This window comes from Carcharodon carcharias, chromosome 8, assembly GCF_017639515.1.
Source record: "Carcharodon carcharias isolate sCarCar2 chromosome 8, sCarCar2.pri, whole genome shotgun sequence".
Taxonomy (NCBI): domain Eukaryota; kingdom Metazoa; phylum Chordata; class Chondrichthyes; order Lamniformes; family Lamnidae; genus Carcharodon; species Carcharodon carcharias.
The window spans coordinates 197332-215661 of record NC_054474.1 but is presented as its reverse complement, the minus strand read 5'-3'; the positions used below and the strand labels follow the sequence as shown (position 1 = coordinate 215661).

Here is an 18330-nt window from a genome sequence, read left to right as displayed (position 1 = left end):
GGAGTGAGTCTGTGGCTTCAGAACATTTTAAAAAAAAATCAAAAGTGTGACAAAACAGGAAAGAATATATGTGATTGAACAGTTAGTGAGAATTTTCTCTTTTTCTCTTATCTAAACTAAGGAAGTTTAATCAGAATAAGTATAACATTTGTTGAAATATTTAATTAAGAAAATAATTTATTAATTAATAAAAACACAATAAAGATGGCAGGGAAGGTGATGTGTTGCAGCTGAAGTATGTAAGTCCTGTTGCAGTGTGATTCACGGCCACCATGTCTGCAGTAAATGTCTGTAACTCTTTTGAGTACAAACCCGTTTCCATCTGTTCCTATTCAGATGAAGTTACACTGTTTCATAGTTTGCCATTGTGAGATTTGAACTCTTGATCTTGGGGTTACAAGCCCAGTACCATAACCACTTGGCGTAGGTCAAGGAACTCTGGCTCAAAGCTAATGGGCTGGAGGCTGACCGTTGGACATTGCAATACATTAGGGAGGGGGAAAGTTACCAGGACACTTTGTCTCAGGTGGTAGTCATACCCCTTAGGCTAGTGTCTTCTGATTTGATCTGTGGTCAGGACAGGAAAATGTAACTGAATAAGGCAGTTATGGGGACTCAGAAGCTAAAAGTGGAGGAACCTCAGCCCTTGCAATTGTCCAATAAGTTTGAGGTTTTTGCAGCTATTTGGATGAGAGTGGCAGCTGCGGAGTGGGTGAGTGAACTGACCATGGCACCATGGTACAGATGAGCAAATTGAAATGTAGTGGTAGTAAGGGCCAGTTTAGTCAGGGGAATAGTCACAGTTCTCTGCAGCTGAAAGCGTGAGTCCAGACGGCTGTGTTGCCTGCCTGGTGCCAGGGTTTGGGACATCTTATCGGGGCTGGAGGGGAACTTGCAGTTTGGGGGGGTGGGGATGGAGGATCCTGCTGTTCTGGTCCATGTATGTGCCAATGACATAGAAAGGACCAGGAAAAGGTTCTGTTGAGTGAGTATGAGCATATAGGGACTAAATTACAAAAGCAGAACCACAGAGGTTCTCTAGATCATCACCTGAACACAAACAAATTGGCATAGGGTAAATAAGATTAGAGAGTTGAATGCATGGCTCAAAGCTTGATGTGGGAGAAATGGGTTTCAATTCATGGGACACTACACCAGTACTGGAGAAAGTGGGAGCTGTATCGTTGGGACAGTCTTCACCTGGAACCAGTGTTCTGGTGACTCATTGAACTAAGGCAGTAGAGAGGGCTTCAAACTAAATAATGAGGATGAGGGATCACGTGAGGGGGAATAAAGTAAAGAGAAAGGGCAAAGCAAGAGAGCAGGGTAGCAACATGGGTAATAATAACCAAAGTGTGCCAGGAAGGGAAAGAGCATAAAAACTGAAAAGTCTTCCAGCGGATAAGGCCAGAATTTATAAGAGTGGTAAAAAGACAGATTTAAAGGCTCTGTATATGAATTTATGTAACATCCGTAGCACAACACATGAATTATTAGGACAAATAGAAATAAACATGTATAACCTGATAGCCATTACATGGATATGGTTGCAAGGCACCAAGGCTGGGAAATTTGAGATTTCAAAAGGGCAGGATGCTAGAAGAAGGTGGTGGGGTAGCTCTGTTAATGAAGGATGGCATTAGTACAATAGTGAAAGATTACCTGAGTTGAGAAGATCAAGATGGAAAATCACTTTGGGTAGAAATAAGAAATGGAAAATGTAAGGATCACTTGTGGGGTAGTTTATAGGCCCTATTATAACCCTAAACCCCAGGCCCCCCAAATTTTGTTACAGTCTAGGGCGAGCACCCCAAAATTTATGATCCGGTTAGGGACCAGTAGCTTTTTTTTGTTGAAGTACACAAAATTTGAAATCCCAGTTACTTACCAAGATTCCATGGTTAAACAAATAGAAGAACTTTAACTATACAAAACCCAGCAGAGCAAACAGTCAGCACTATCTATCTTATACTCTAACATGCAGAATTAATATGTGGTAAACATGAATTAACAAGCAAACTATGGCCAATCACACCATAAACTGTACATAAATGGCAGACACAGCCAAGGTAGTTGCCTCAAATTTTCTCAAACTCACCCAGACGTCAGTGACCAATGTGCATCACAAAAGCTCTTTAAAACTGTATTTTTCCTGGGGATTTCAACTACTCTCTTGCAAAGATCTAGCTTCTGATTCCCCTTAAAAGCTGCCCTAACTCAGACTGCTCACTTCCCAGTTATTTAATCTCTTTTCCTGAGACTGTGTCCCACTGGATTCATAAGGCTTCACCCCAGTGTTTACTTACCAGCATGATTCCAGTTCTCGAGCTACCCTAAGCAGAACCCCACTGCTCAAGTGATTTCCTTTTCTCCAACTCCCAGCTTCACAGAGCCAACAGCTGTCGTTTATTTCAGCTTCACCGTGCTGATAACTGCCCAGGGCTTCTCTTAACCCCATTCTTCTCAAAAGCACAAAGCTAGCAATCTTCTGCTGCCTCCTCCAGCTCCAGATTCATCTGAACAGCCATTACTCACCATGGACTGCTATTCACTCAGCAGCATGGAGCTAATGGCAGCACTTCATCTGCATGGAGCTGACCCTTCTCTTTGCTGCAGCTGTTCACTCCACACCTTGAAATGATCAGTGTGACCTGATTATATCTTCCAACAGGGTTCCTCCTCTGCCCTGAGGCAGGATCTAATTTATCAACTCTTGGTACATTCTGTATCTTAAATATTAGAATTTCCTGTCAACCAGAGGTCAACCTCACGGGTGCTAACTTACAAAAACACACAGGCAAAAAGCAAAAAATATAGATAACCTCATAGCCCCTTTGACAGTAGCTACACTGTAGGACAGAGTATACAGGAAGAAATAATGGGGGCTTGTAAGAAAAGTGCTGCAATAATCATGGATGATTTTAATCTTCTTATAAATTAGACAAATCAGATGGGCAAAAGTAGCCTGGGAGATGAGTTCATAGAGTGTATTCGGGACAATTTCTCAGTGCCAACCAGAGAGTATTCTAAAGCTGGTAATGTGCAATGAGAAAGGATTAATTCATGATCTCATAGTAAAGGAGCCTTTGGCAACAGTGGTCATAATGGCAACAGTTGTTTATTCCTGTCTGTCGTAAAAGTAAAACAGGAAAGGTGGCCAAACCATGGCTTACAAGAGAAATTAGAGTTAGTATTAGATCCAAGGAAGAGGCATACAAATTAGTCAGGGAAAACACAGACCTGAGGATTGGGAGCAGTTTAGAATTCAGCAAAGGAGGACCAAGGGATTGATTAAGAAGGGGAAAAGAGTACCAGAGTAAGCTTGTGGGGAACATAAAAACTGACTGTAAAGGTTTCTATAGGTATCTGAAGAGAAAAAGATTGGTGAAGACAAATATAGGTCCCTTACAGTCAGAAACAGGGGAATTTATAATGGGGAACAAAGAAATGGTTGACCAACTAAATACATACTTTGGTTCTGCCTTCACAAAGGAGGACACTAATAACATACCAGAAATGTTGGGGAGCACAGGGATTAGTGAAAAGGAGCAACTGAAAGAAATCAGTATTAGTAGGGAAATAGTGTTGGGGAAATTGATGGGATTGAAGGCCGATAAATCCCCAGGGCCTGATAATCTGCATCCCAGAGTACTTAAGGAAATGACCCGAGAAATAGTGGATGCATTGGTGGTCATCTTCCAAGATTCTATAGACTCTGGAACTGTTCCTACAGATTGGAGGGTAGCTAATGTTACCCCACTAGTTAAAAAAGGAGGTAGAGAGAAAAGAAGGAATTATAGACCAGTCAGCTTAACGTCAGTATGGGGAAAATTCTAGAGCCCACTTTAAAAGATTTAATAGCTGAGCAATTGGAAAACAGTGGTAGAATCGAACAGAGTCAGCATGGATTTACGAAAGGGAAATCATGCTTGACAAATCTACTGGCATTTTTCAAGGATGTAACTAGTAGAGTTGATGAGATGGAGCTAATGGATGTGGTTTACTTGGACTTTCAGAAGGCTTTCGATAAAGTCCCACATAAGAGATTGGCGTGTAAAGTTACAGCGCATGGGATTGGGGGTAGTATATTGAGAAGGATAGAAAACTGGTTGGCAGATAGGAAACAAAGAGAAGGAATAAATGGGTCTTTTTCCGAACGGCAGGCAGTGACTAATGGGGTACCACCGGGATCGGTGTCAGAACCCCAGCTATTCATAATATTTATTAATGATTTAGATGAGGGAACTAAATGTAACATCTCCAAATTTGCAGATGACACAAAGCTGGGTGGGAGAGTGAGCTGTGAGGAGGATGCAGAGATGCTTCAGTGTGATTCAGACAAGCTGAGTGAGTGGGCAAATGCATGGCAGATGCAGTATATTGTAGATAAATGTGAGGTTATCCACTTTGGTAACAAATACAGGAAGGCAGATTATTATCTGAATGGCTATAAGTCGAGAGAGGGGAATGTGCAACGAGACCTGGCTGTCCTTGTACACCAGTCGCTGAAGGTAAGCATGCAGGTGCAGCAGGCAGTAAAGAAGGCAAATGGTATGTTGGCCTTCATAGCCAGAGGATTCGAGTACAGGAACAGGGATGTCTTGCTGCAATTGTACAGGACCTTGGTGAGACCACACCTGGAATATTGTGTGCAGTTTTGGTCTCCTTATCTGAGGAAGGGTGTACTTGCTATAGAGGGAGTGCAGCGAATGTTTACCAGACTGATTCCTGGGATGGTGGGACTGACATATGAGGAGAGATTAAGTCAGTTAGGATTATATTCGCTGGAGTTCAGAAGAATGAGGGGGGGATCTCATAGAATCCTATAAAATTTTAACAGGACCAGACAAGATAGATGCAGGAAGGATGTTCCCGATGGTGGGGGAGTCCAGAACCAGGGGTTACAGTCTGAGGATACGGGGTAGACCATTTAGGACTGAGATGAGAAAGTTCTTCACCCAGAGAGTGGTGAGCCTTTGGAATTTGCTACCATAGAAAGTAGTTGAGACCAACACATTGTATGTTTTCAAGAAGGAATTGGATATAGCTCTTGGGATCAAAGGATATGGGGAGAAAGCGGGAGCAGGCTATTGAGTTGGCTGATCAGCCGTGATCATAATGAATGGCAGAGCAGGCTTGAAGGGCCAATTGGCCTACTCCTGCTCCTATTTTCAATTATGTTTCTATGTTAACATGATAGAATTTCACATTAAGTTTGAGGGTGAAAAGTGCGGGTCTAAAACTGTGCCTTAAACTTAAAGGGAATTACATGGACATGAGGACAAAGTGAAGTGGGAAAATAGGCTGTTGAAGGGTCATGAGGACTCAAAACGTCAACTCTTTTCTTCTCCGCCGATGCTGCCAGACCTGCTGAGTTTTTCCAGGTAATTCTGTTTTTGTTTTGGATTTCCAGCATCTGCAGTTTTTTGTTTTTATCTCTGGGGAAAATAGGCTGATCGGTAGGATAGTAAAGAAACAGTGGCAGACATTTCAGGAGATTGTTGTTGTTAGTGGCTGTCCCCGATTCAAGGATCAACTCAGGATTACAAGTTTCTGCCATGGGTGATCATGTGACAGAACCAGTCAATTCTCAACCCGCAGATCGTTGGGCACATGGGACAGGACATCCCATGAGAGTTTCAGATCTGGAGTGCAGGATTTGCTTCCATTTTTTTTCCTATGTCATTGTTTTGTCTTGTCATTAAAGCATTTGGACTCAAAGCGTGATGCAGCTTCATGGACAAGTTGTCGCCATTTTGAACAACTGGTAGTGAGCTCCTCTGTCATTAATGTCAATGCTGCTGTACTCCAGGGAGAGCTTCAGGGTATCTCTGTCGCATTTTCTTTATCCTCCCCTAGAATGCTGACCTTTTGAGAGCTGACAAAACTGGATCTGAAGGGGGAAGTGTTTTTCAACCATGTGGACATAGTGTCCAATCCATTGTAGTTGACTTTGCAGAAGTTTTGTCCGAACGCTTGTGAAACTGGCTTAAAGGACACTCGTATTTGTTCAACAGTCCTCCCCTTGAATCTGGAGGATGAAGTGGAGACATTGCTGATGGAATTTCTCTCACGCTCTAATGTGTCACTGATACACAGTCCAGGTCTCACTGCAGTACAGGAGTGTGGTTCTGTACACTAGGCCTTTTGCTGAATTGACGAGGTCTTTGTTGTCAAATACTTGCTGCCAGAGATTTTGTAGAAGGCTGAATTGATGCAGCCGATCCGGTGATCGATCTCCTTGTCAATGGTGGCCTTTTTGAGAGAGGTTGCTGCCAAGGTATGGGAACTGCTCAACGTATTCCAAAGTCTCTCCTTCAACCTATATGGGAGGTGGAATATTTGACAGGCCAGGTCTGGGTTGATATGAGTTTTGTTTTGGCAATATTCAAGGACAGGTTGAGTCTTATGTATCCAGAATTGAAAAGATTAAGAGTGGCTCCTAAACCTCATTCAGAGTGGGCAATGACACTGCAGTCATCTGCAACATCTGCAAACTGTAGATCATGTATGCCTATGGTGGTCAGTTTATTTTGGCTCAGAAGCAACTGAGGCTAACGAGGTTACCAGGATGGCATTTAATTCTGACACCAGGGGACAGTTGATCTTTGATGAGGTGAATAGGCACTGTCAGGTAGATTGTAAATAGAATGGGGGCTATCAGACAGCCTTCCTTCACACCAGTATGGATTTTGAAGGTATCTGTTTCAGATTTCCCACTCATGGTAGTTGCAGTCACATCATCGTGAAACAATTGCAGGATTGTGATGATGTTTCTTGAACATCCAAATCTCTGAAGCACAACTCTCAGAGCCTCGTGATTTAAAAACAAAAAACTGCGGATGCTGGAAATCCAAAACAAAAACAGAATTACCTGGAAAAACTCAGCAGGTCTGGCAGCATCGGTGGAGAAGAAAAGAGTTGACGTTTCGAGTCCTCATGACCCTTCCACAGTTCTGTGAGGACTCGAAACGTCAACTCTTTTCTTCTCTGCCGATGCTGCCAGACCTGCTGAGTTTTTCCAGGTAATTCTGTTTTTGAGCCTCGTGATTTATTGAGTCAGATGCTTTTGTCAGGTCAGTGAATGCAACGAAGATCTCTTGGTGTTCTCAATATTTTTCTTGGATTTGTCTGGCAACAAAGATAATGTCAGAGGCACCTCTGGAAGGTCTAAAGCCACATTTTGTCTCTGGTGCCATTTCTTCAGCCACAGGAAGTAAGCAATTCAGGAGAATGCACGTCAGGATTTTCCCTCCTACAGACGATAGTTTCCAAAGCATGACTTATCTCCCTTCTCGAAGATAGTTACAATTGTTGCATTCCATCCCAAATCCACAGGATGAGTGCATGGAGCCTTGATGTGAACAAAAGTCCACCATCTTTGAAGACCTCAGCTGAAATATCATTGGGGCCACAGGCTTTGCTATTTTTCATCCATTTGATTGTTTGTTACAGCTCTTCCATTGAAGGTAGTTCACCCATGCATTCTACCACAGGGAACTGGGAGATAGCCTGGAGAATAACTGTCGATTCACAGTTGAGGTGTTGTTGGAAATGTTCTTTCCAGCTTTGACAGATGGCATTGTCATCCTTAAAAAGAGAAACACCATCCTGTGAGTGAAGGGGATTTTGTCCATTTGACCTCAGTCTGTAGATGGCTATGGTGGCTTCAAAAAAACTTTGCATGTCATGGCGGTCAACATGCTGTTTGATCTCTTGGATCTTCTTGAGCTATCAGCTTGAAATAAAATGTGTACAATACTGTGAAGATCAATGCTAGGTCAAAAGATTGGACAGATTTTGGAAACCAGCAAAGAATGACTAAAAAGTAATAAGGGAGAAATTGGAGCATGAGGGAAAGCTAGCTAGAAATATAAAAACACAATCAGTTTCTACAAGTATTTAAAAAGGAAAAGAGTTAGTAGGGTGAGCATTGGGCCCTTAAGAGGATGAGACCTGGGAATTAATAATGGGAAATGAGATGGCAGAAGCATTGAACAGGTATTTTGTGTCTGTCCTGACTATAGAATACACAGAAAATATTCCAAGAATAGTTAAAAATCAAGAGGTAAGAGGGACAGAGGAACTTAAATCAATCACAATCACTAGGGAAAAGATACTGGGAAACCCATTAAAAGTAAAGGCTGACAATTCCCCTGGGCCTGATAACTTTTTTCCTAGGGTCTGAAAGGAAGTGGCTGCAGAGTTAGTAGATGCATTGGTTGTGATCTTCTAAAATTTCCTAGATTCTAGAATGGTTCCAGTGAATTGGAAAATCATGAATATAACACTTCCTTTCAAGAAAGGAGGGAGACAGAAAGCAGGAGACTATAGGCCATTTAGCCTAACATCTGTCATAGGGAACATGCTAGAATCCATTATTAAGGAGGTAATAGCAGGACAAAATAAGAGCTTGTGGTGTAGGGTGTAATATAATAGCAGGGATAATTGGCTAGCTAACAGGAAACAGAGCAGGAATAAATGGGTCATTTTTGGGTTGGCAAACTGTAACTAGTGGAATGCTACAGGGATCAGTGCTGACCCCAGCCACTTACCTGGATGAAGGGACCGAATACATGGTAACTAAATTTGCTGATGACACAAAGATAGGTAGGAAGTAGGTTGTGAGAAGGACATAGAGTGTACAAAGGGATTTAGATAGGGTAAATGAGAGGGTAATAATTTGGCAGATGGAATATAATCTGAGAAAACGTGAACTTGCCCACTTTTGTAGGAAGACTAGTAGAACAGTATATTACTTGAACGCAGAGACTGCAGCGCTGTTTGGTACAGAGGGACCTAGATGTTCTTCTGATCCCAGCTGTTATTATTACTGGACAAATCAGATCCCATAATGGATCATAATATTTTTTTTTAAATTTAAGCCTTGGAGGGTATTTACTGAAACAGATTCACAGAAATCTGCTGTTAACATTTATTAAACAAAAAAACATTAACTATGTTACACTGGACAACAAAAAGGTTGGAAAGATTTCAATGTAGACACCAAGAAAAAAATGTTTCAAACTCACACTACCCCTTTTATCCCAGAAATACCCTTAAAAACCCAACAGTCCAGTGAAGCTATATCTACACCCAGGCTAGATCTGCTTTAGTTGCAAAGAAGTTTATTTTCCAATAAACTTCTGAACACTCATTAGAAGCCCTTCCACTATTGGTATTTCCCTTGATATATCTAGAAAACTCACTCTAAGTTCACTATTACTTCAACTTTAGAGCAATGCAAATGAGTTCCTTAAACTCATTTCCTCAGCAGTCTGGCATCCTTTGCAACTACAGAGAGTCTTAAACCTTTTCTGTCTTCACTCTGTGAAATACACAAACCAACTGAACTAAAATCTGCCTGTCTCTCCCTGTGTCTCTGTGGGTCTCTCTCTGATCCCCTGTTGCTAGGCAACAACACAGTCTTTCCACATTGTTTTGTTTTTGGTTTAACTTCCCTAAACTACTAATCCCTTGGTAGCTCATCTCTTCACTTTTAAGAGTTGTAAAACCTCATTAAAAATGCCTGCATGTATACATACAGATCCTGAGACTTGCCGGCTCAATCTCACACAAACTCTAAACTGAAACCAAGCCCAGGTTTCACCTCCCTTAACAAACAAATAAAAAATAATATAAACTAGACTTGTAGCTATGTCTTGTTTATACAAACGTAACTTGCTTAAAACTATCTCTAGTTCCTAACAATGCCCTGGCATATGAATCACAAAAGCTTAGTATGCAAGTGCAGCAAGTGATTAGGAAGGCAAATGGAATGTTGATGTTCATTGCCTAGGGAATCAAGTATAAAAGTAGGGAAATTTTGCTGCAATTGTACAGGGCCTTAGTTAGACAGCACTTGGAGTACCATGTTTTGGCCTCCTTACTTAAGAAAGGATATAATTGTATTAGAAGCAATTCAGAGAAGATCACTCCACTAATTCCTGGGATAAAGGGGTTACCTTATGAGGAAGGGTTGGACAGCTTGGGCCTGTATCCATTGGAGTTTCGAAGAATGAGGTGATCTAATTGAAACATATAAGATCCTGAGGGGATTTGACAGGGTGGGTGCTAAGGGAGGATATTTTCCCTTGTGGGAAAGACTAGAACCAGAACTAAGGGACACAGTTTAAAGATTCTGAGTCTCCCATTTAAGACTGAAATAAGGAGATGTTTTTCTTTCAGAAGGTCATTAGTCTGTGAAATTCTCTTTAAAGAGCAATGGAGACTGGGTCAATGAGTATATTCAAGGCTGAGTTAGATTTTTGATCAACAAGGGAATAGAGGGTTATGGGAGACAGCCAAGTAAGTGAAGTTGAGGCCACAATCAGATCAGCCTTGTGTTCTTGTAGTGGAACTTGAACTCAAAGCCTTTGACTTAGAGTTATCCACCGAGCCATCATTGCATTAGAAGGATAGCTAAATCCATACAAAAGATGAGCAATAGGAACTTAAGAATAGCATTAGAGTATTCATCCTCTCAAGCCTGCTGTACCATTCAATAAGATCATGCTTGATCTGTACCTCCAGTCCATTTACCCACTTTAGCACCATATCCCTCTCTGCCCTTATCTGACAAAAATCTATCAATCTTTGTCTTGAAAGCTTCAATTGACTAAACATCCACAGCCTCTTTTGGAGCAAAATATTGCAGATTTCCTTTACCCTTTGTGTAGATTTCCCTCATCCCATTCATTGCACTTTGGTGATGTGATCCTGTCTCTTCCCTAAAACACAAATGAAAAATGGTGTGAAGTAATGTGTCTTGCTTAACAGTTAACAATGCAATATGTAATTCTTATGTTCAGACTATCTGAGTGTTAAAGGAGGCTACCCTGTTGAGTTTCTGTGCATACTTGTGCTTTTTGCTCTGCTTATTGTCTCTGTGACTATTTCCTTCCAGCGACGCCTACATGCTCGGAGAACGCTCTCAATGTTTTTTGTAAGTATTCCCGTGCTCCTGTCTGACAGCAATAAGCCACAAAGCTTGATAGTGCTTCTTAAAGAGGCTTTTCTGCTTGATCCATCAGTAGCATACTAATATCATACAGTGGGAATTCACCCCATTGGACTTTGTCTTGTATGTGCTTTGATATGGTTGGAATTATCAGTTCAATTTTGTTTGATGTCAAAACTTTTTCCAGCATTGGGCATTTCAGAATTACATCTTAAAAGAGGTTTTAAATTTATTGTTAAAAAAGACTGTGTGCCAGATTAATTGAGGCATTTTATGTCCTTGTTGCAATAGATATCTAGCTGGTCTGTCTCTTTGATTTATACTAGTTGATTGAGTTTGTCCATTAGAGAAATGTCACAGGCAGTGGTTGTACGATACAGAACATCTAAAAAAAAAGTATTTTACAAGTTTTAAAAATAATATTTTAATCCAGTAGCCTTGAAATTCCTGGTATTGAGGAATGAAACAGAGAAGCACATTGGCAGTTGTGGGGGCTGAGGGGAGAACCTGTATCTGGCTGGGTTCAGCACTGTGGAAGCCCTGGGAGATTCAGGGCAGCCTCACAACTGGATGGACAGAGTCTAATAAGATTCAAATGAAGGGGTAAAGCAAGTAATGTCTCTCCCTGAAATTAGCAACACCTGTGAACCCCTGAAAAACCGGCATTGCTCAGATGTGTGGGGAAGGAATTTCCAAATTCAAAGACTGGCAGAGGGAAGGAGTGGATTAGAATAAGTATTTTCGCCTCCATCCCAGAGCTCCAGATTGGTGTTACATCAGGATTTTGGATGGAGTCAGAAATGTGAATGGGTTGGCAAAAGTTTCACGCTTTTCCATAACCTTGTGGAACAGAGTATCAAACACCCCGTTTCAACAGGCGCGCACACTTACTTCACAAACACACACAAACAGAAAACACACACACACACGCATGTACTGCCTAAGGGACCCCAACACCCCCCCCCGCCCCACCGCCACCAGCATGAATGTCAGGGGTGAACCCACCGCCCACTCTGGTGGGCTACCCTGCGGCCATTTAATGCTGGGCAACATGTTAATTGACTAGGGGCAAGACTTCTGCCCCCATTTGCGGAGGATGTCCCGCCCCCTGAGAACAGTCAGCCAATCAAATGATCAGCAGCTTTCTGATCCCAGAAGGAGTGGTGGCCACTGCTGGGATTGCATCCAGTTCCCAGCAGAGATCATCACTGCAGCTGGACACTGAGATAAGAGAGGGGGGAGAGGGGTGTGGGTGGAGGTGATCCATCACTGGGGCAAAGCTGACCGCCCCTGGCAAGGGGGCTGGGGTGGACAGGTCAGGCAGGGGTGGGGGGAGGAAACGCTTTGTGGTGGTGGTCAAGTGGGAAGACCTTAGGGGAGGGACTATGAGGAGCCCTTGGGGCCATAAAGGAGGCACCCCACCTCTCTGCCCGCCCAAGCAGTGAAAGCTGTTGGGCTTTCCACTCGGTGCCGGCCTCCACCCAACATTGGAAAAATTGTGGTGGGACAGGAAATGGCCCTTAAATGGCCATTAATTATCCGCTTTAGGGCCTCAATAGGCACATAGGCGGGTGGACTGTCCACATTGCCCCACCATGCATAAAATTCCAGCAGGGATGAGCAGGAGGGTGCCAGGAATGGCACCTCTGACATAATGCTGAGCACTACGCCCCCCCCCCCCCACCCCAACCCTCGCCACACCTGCCAATGCACCCCTGGAGGGGGAGCAGGACAGGGGGCTTACAATTTTTCCCTACACAAATACACACACAAACACAGCCACATTCAGACCCAATCACTCACGCTCATACTGATGGACAAACCCACATAATTAAACCTCAAACACACACTCAAACAAACACACTCACAAAAAGACACACATGGACCAACACACACAGAAGACAGGATTTAATATGGGCGATGGGGGTCTTGCCCACCAGCTGCAGAGCCAGCAAGAGCCCAGCATCGCCTCTTTCTGGGAAGGCCTGCTGAATTAAGTCTCAATCAGGCACTTAACTGGGCAGTACAAAAACAAAAACAGAATTACCTGGAAAAACTCAGCAGGTCTGGCAGCATCGGCGGAGAAGAAAAGAGTTGACGTTTCGAGTCCTCATGACCCTTCGACAGAACAGTTCTGTCGAAGGGTCATGAGGACTCGAAACGTCAACTCTTTTCTTCTCCGCCGATGCTGCCAGACCTGCTGAGTTTTTCCAGGTAATTCTGTTTTTGTTTTTGTTTTGGATTTCCAGCATCCACAGTTTTTTTGTTTTTTACTTAACTGGGCAGTGATGGACTTTCTCTGGGATCAAAGGCTCAGGGGATATAAGCCCACCCCCCCACTCCTCCCTGAGAGCTGCCAGCCCATCAGTGGCTGCTGCCGTTACTGTACCCACCTGAGGCTAAGGATTATCACGATCCAGGCACAGGTGAGTGATGGCAGGAGGAGGTTGCAGTTTACATATTTTAAAGGATTCTTCCTTATTTTGACTATCCCGAGCCCCCACTGGAATGCCTTTTGTCCTGTATTTCTGGACAGCCTGTGGGAGACTGATCCTGGGAGTCTCCAGGGTGAGTTTCAGTGATTCCAGTGAGACAGCAAATGAGTGAGTTGGCCAGCAGAAAGATGATAATGTTTTAAGTTTTAGTTATTTTAAACCCCCCCCTCTCCTGCTATTATGGTCTCAGGATACCCCTCCCCACTTCCCCAACCACCCTCATGTTGAAACCCCCCCTCCAGCTCTCATGGTCACCATGTCCCCCTGCCCCCCAACCCACACCCAGACCCACAGTAAAAGTGTCCCTTATTTAATTTCATAAAAGTTGGTCACCCTGTGCAAGGCTGGGGAGGGGTGGAGGGTGCAATTAGCAGCAAAGGCAGGGGTTGGCAGTCAGTGGGAGCCCCCCCCCTCTCCCCAACCTTCCCGATGCCAGGTTCTTGATTAGGCATTGAGTGTCTTTGGCCCCCCTGCCAGAAATCTATAAACAACCCTGCACAAGTTTGCTTGTCATGTTCCCCTCATGGTGAGCTCCAGTCTTCCACTGTATTAACACCAGAGGAGGTGGGATGAGACTCTTAAGTGGGCATTAATTGCCCATATTAGGGGCTCAATTGGCACGGGGGTGGGAAGGTTGTCTATTGGCCTTCCCACCATGGACTTAATTGGGGTGGAGTTGGGAATGAGGTGGAGTTCCCACCCATCATCTTCCTGCATGACTGAATGCACCCAAATCCAAATTTGTCAGGGAGAGAGTATTATATACCAGCCACTAGGCATGCACCCATGCGCACACAGCCTCACGTACTCTCACACACATCTCTCTCTCACACCCACTTATATCCCTTAGATCACACCAGGAATTTCAGAGATAGGATGTATAATTATAAACGCAGTTGTCATCATTTTGGACATTGCATGACCTTGGGCATTGCATGATTTTGGACATTGCATGATTTTGGACATTGCATGATTTTGGACATTGCATGATTTTGGACATTGCATGCCTGCATATGGTAAATGAAATTGATAAAGGCATCTGAAGTTTTAGTGAATAGGTTAATACCCTGAAGCAATGTTTAGTTTATGCCTTTCTAAGTTTACTGACTTACACATCAGCATTGTTTTGCTTTCTTTCAGCCAATGAAGATGCAACATGACCTGTTTGAACAACAGCAGAAAGATGAGAACGCTAACACTGAACCTGTATATGAGGAAGTGCAGGATGTTAATGTGATGTTATCGATGAACCAGGACAACACTCCAGTGGACCCCACACCAATCCTTGTGGCACAGCTGAAGGCAAACACAGTTACAAACGCACCAGCGCAGGACAAATTTCTGCAGGAACTGAGTTCTGTCATTAATAGAAAGAATGAGCTTCAACATGACATTCCCAAGTTGTAATACTTGGTGTAAATTCCAACTATTTGCTGAGTAAAGGAACACCACCTGACTTTTCCTTCCTGTCATGTGATACTGACAATAATGGCAACACCATAGTCATGAAGATAACAAACCCAAAATGCTGAAATTTTTCAGTAGCAGAGAAAGTAACAAATTCTAATGACAGCAGAAAAGAAAACAAAATAAAAATGATGTTCTTAAACAGCTAGTATATAAATCTCAGGGTCTGGCTGATCACGTGACCATCATTTACCATGTTTATTACATTATATAAACTTCATTGTGTTAATGGTTTTAGCTGTGCTGATCTTAATGGCTTGGCCATGAACCAATATTCTTGTTAAGTGGAGGATACAAAATGTTCTTTGAGGTTTGTGTGAAAGTTTTACTCCAGATTGTCCTAAATCAATACACATCCATTTGGGAAAATATCTGCCCAGTGTGCTATTGGTAAAAGTATAGCAAGCCTCGCAATGTCAGTTATACAAAGTGCAGAGAAAATCAAAGCTTTAGCAGGACACAGATGCAGCTTTGGTGCACTTTCAATTTACAGTCTTTCATCCTTTTCTTAACAGTTCAACTTCTATTTATTGGATTCCTTTTGTGCTTGGCACTGTGTTCATGAAGCTGGTTCAAAGCACATTTTTTGGCCCTTACAGTGGGAACTTTAGCAGTTTCCATTCAGATGCCTACATAACAATTGGGCTTCTAGTAAATTGTTTTCAGGAGAAAAAAGGAAATATCCAAAAAGAACAATGTACACACCCTTTTAATGACCTGTTTATTCAGTTTCCAGAATCCATAGTTAACTTTTCCTTTCTCCTGACAGCAGCAAGATTGTCATAAATGAAACTGTGATCTAATATTCTTTTCTCTACCCATTCCCCATCATAACATACATCTACTACCTGGTGTAAAAGCTGCCCAAAAATATCACAATGAAGCGTCTTTTGGAGAAAGAACCTTAATTCCCCAATAGGACAACCTGAGAAGAACCTTTGGACTGCTGTGCTAGTGACAGTTCCGTTCCCAACACCATCCGTCATTCCTGACTCCTTCAAATAATCTTGTCAAGTTACTTTTCACATTGGAAAATATAGGAGAGAATATCATTGTATTTGTGCAAAGCACCAAGAGGATTCATTGGGTGGGATTTTCTGGCCCCTCCCACCGAAGTCAATGGAGAATTAGATGACTCGCTGCAGCTGGGCTGGAAAACCCAGCCTTGGAGTTGGAGTAAGATATGTCAAGAAATAATGGTTAGATGAGGCTGACCTTAGGTTTTAGAAGCCCAGAGATAGAATGATGGGAAATATGGAGCTGTATTGTTTTGAAATACTGTAAAACAATGAGTTGGAGTAGGAGGGAGTGCAAAGAATCTTGATTTAAACAGATACTGAAGCAAACGTAAAAATGGACCACGCCTGTGAGAGATGATGCTAAATCTTATGTCTAATGCTACACTAACCACATAACAAGAATGTTGAATTTTTTTTAGCTACGGTGTTTTCTATTCTAGCCTATTTTCATCATTTTTGACCAGTTTCTGTGACAAACATGCCAGATTTTACCTCTCCGTCACCTATGCGTGTAGCTTGGCCCCAATCAGCTTCTGTCTTAGCTGTTGAGGGAGAACAGGAGAAGGATTAGAATGTATTAGGCTGCGTTATACATTCCCCTGTTGGCAGGTTTGAAGATGGGATGGTACATAAAGTCCAGTGAGCACTGTGCCCACCGCCTAACCTTCCATCACAGCCCACAATTAAACGGGACAGCCCACTCACCCTTGAGCCCTTAAGCAGCAAATTAATTGTCATTTAAAGATGGAGGAAGCTAATCACTGGGCCAATCAGAAGCACCCTTCTGCCCCCACCCTTTAACCCACCCCCTCCTGGCATCTCAAACCTGGCCTCCAGCTCCCTCACTGGGACCTGACAACATTGCCCCAGCGACACCAGACACTGCACTTACTTGAGCTCTTCAGTGAGGTATGGTCTGTAATCCCAGCAGCGGCCACCACTCCGGCTGATGCTGCAGGGACTACAGAGTTTTCATCAGCAGGACTGGCAACATGAAACATCGAGAGAGAAATAGGGTTAATTTTTCAGGTTCAGTTCTGATTAACGGTCACCTGAAACACTAGGCCAGATTTTCACCTCCCAACTGAGGTGTGAATCGGGCCATAAAATGCTGAACTTAGTTTTTATGCTGACAATACAATTTTCCTCTGCTTTCCAGATCTCCAAGCCATGTTCTTGTGGTTTTTTTGGCAACAGGGGGAGGCCTTTGACGCAAAACGTGCATACATGTCTTCTGAGGTCAGTGTCCTCATTTTGAGGAGCACAGGAAAATTCTATTTCCTCTCGCAAACCATTTTCATTTGCTGTTGTGGATTTTTAGAACTTTTAAAAAGGATCTCTCCTCATTCGAGGTGTGACCACTTCTGCCAGATCAGGAAAGTATGGTATTGGAGTGGAGCAACTTTCTTCCAGTGTTTTTCTCAGCTTTTAAAACTGCAAAGTCTGCTTGCCAGCCCAGGGATTCTCTGCCAGAAAGGGAGAAGTGCATGAAGGAGTTTCTACAGGCTACACCCAGCACAGTTGTAGACCTGCCATCAACAGACAGCATTGCAGCCTCAGCGCCTTCAGCTGTCAGGGCCCCCCTTTTATAAATATTCATTTTGACATGGGTACAACCTTCAATACAGAGTGCAGCAGCCTGAAACACCTTGTTCACGACGTGTACAGGACCACATGGAACTAGGACGCCTTCATTACCAGAAACGTTCTGATGTCATGGCACTTCACGTGATGAGAACTTTCCATGATTACGAAGGCTGACCTGGAAGACAGAGGAGGGAGTTTGAGATGAATGGAAAGGGCATTGAAAATGTCCTGCAAGTAAACACAAATGAGGATTGATGAAGGTCTGTTGGATGCAGTGCCCAATTGGCGGATGAGACATTAAAAGACATTTGACTGTATGGAAAGTCCAATATTATGTAAATATATTATAAATAGTTTACATTTTGCCCAGATAAAGGTTTCTGGTTCACTTTACAAATGCCTGTTATCTTAATCTACACAATGTAACTTATCTAAATACCACTGTGATCCACAGTGGATTTGAGGAGGGTGAGATTCTCTGCCTCCTGTTCGGATTGCTCATCCCTTGGTGTCCCAATCTCTTGATGGGCTGTGGTGCTGGAGCACAGCTGCATCCACTCTAGCCACCAATCTACTTCCCACGAGATACTCCTGCTGAGTGACTATACCCTTCTCTAATAGCACATGTGCTGCCACATGAGACTCATCACTGGGTTTGCCAGTCTCTCATGGCTGCCCACGATAAGCTCCCCAACCCGACACACAGACGAGGTCATGACCAAAACAGAACTCATCTGTTTGAAGTGCATGAGCTCGCAATGCCTCAGGGAACTCAGCAAAAAGGTCACATCCTCCCCTGCAG

The 18330-nt window shown here is 43.1% G+C and overlaps 1 protein-coding gene across 6 annotated transcripts in view; it reads left to right on the top strand.

Annotated features, from left to right (window-relative positions):
- Positions 1-17921, top strand: part of arap3 (ArfGAP with RhoGAP domain, ankyrin repeat and PH domain 3) — a 491562-nt gene extending 473641 nt beyond the window's left edge. For 5 of the 6 annotated variants that reach the window (XM_041193181.1, XM_041193177.1, XM_041193179.1 and 2 more), the window contains 2 exons: positions 10907-10945; positions 14596-17921. In XM_041193181.1, coding sequence (XP_041049115.1) covers positions 10907-10945; positions 14596-14862 — 306 coding nt within the window. In that variant the 3' untranslated portion in view covers positions 14863-17921. The remainder of the gene's footprint in view (positions 1-10906; positions 10946-14595) is intronic. The other variant, XM_041193182.1, reaches the window with a different exon arrangement.
- Positions 17922-18330: the final 409 nt, after the last annotated feature.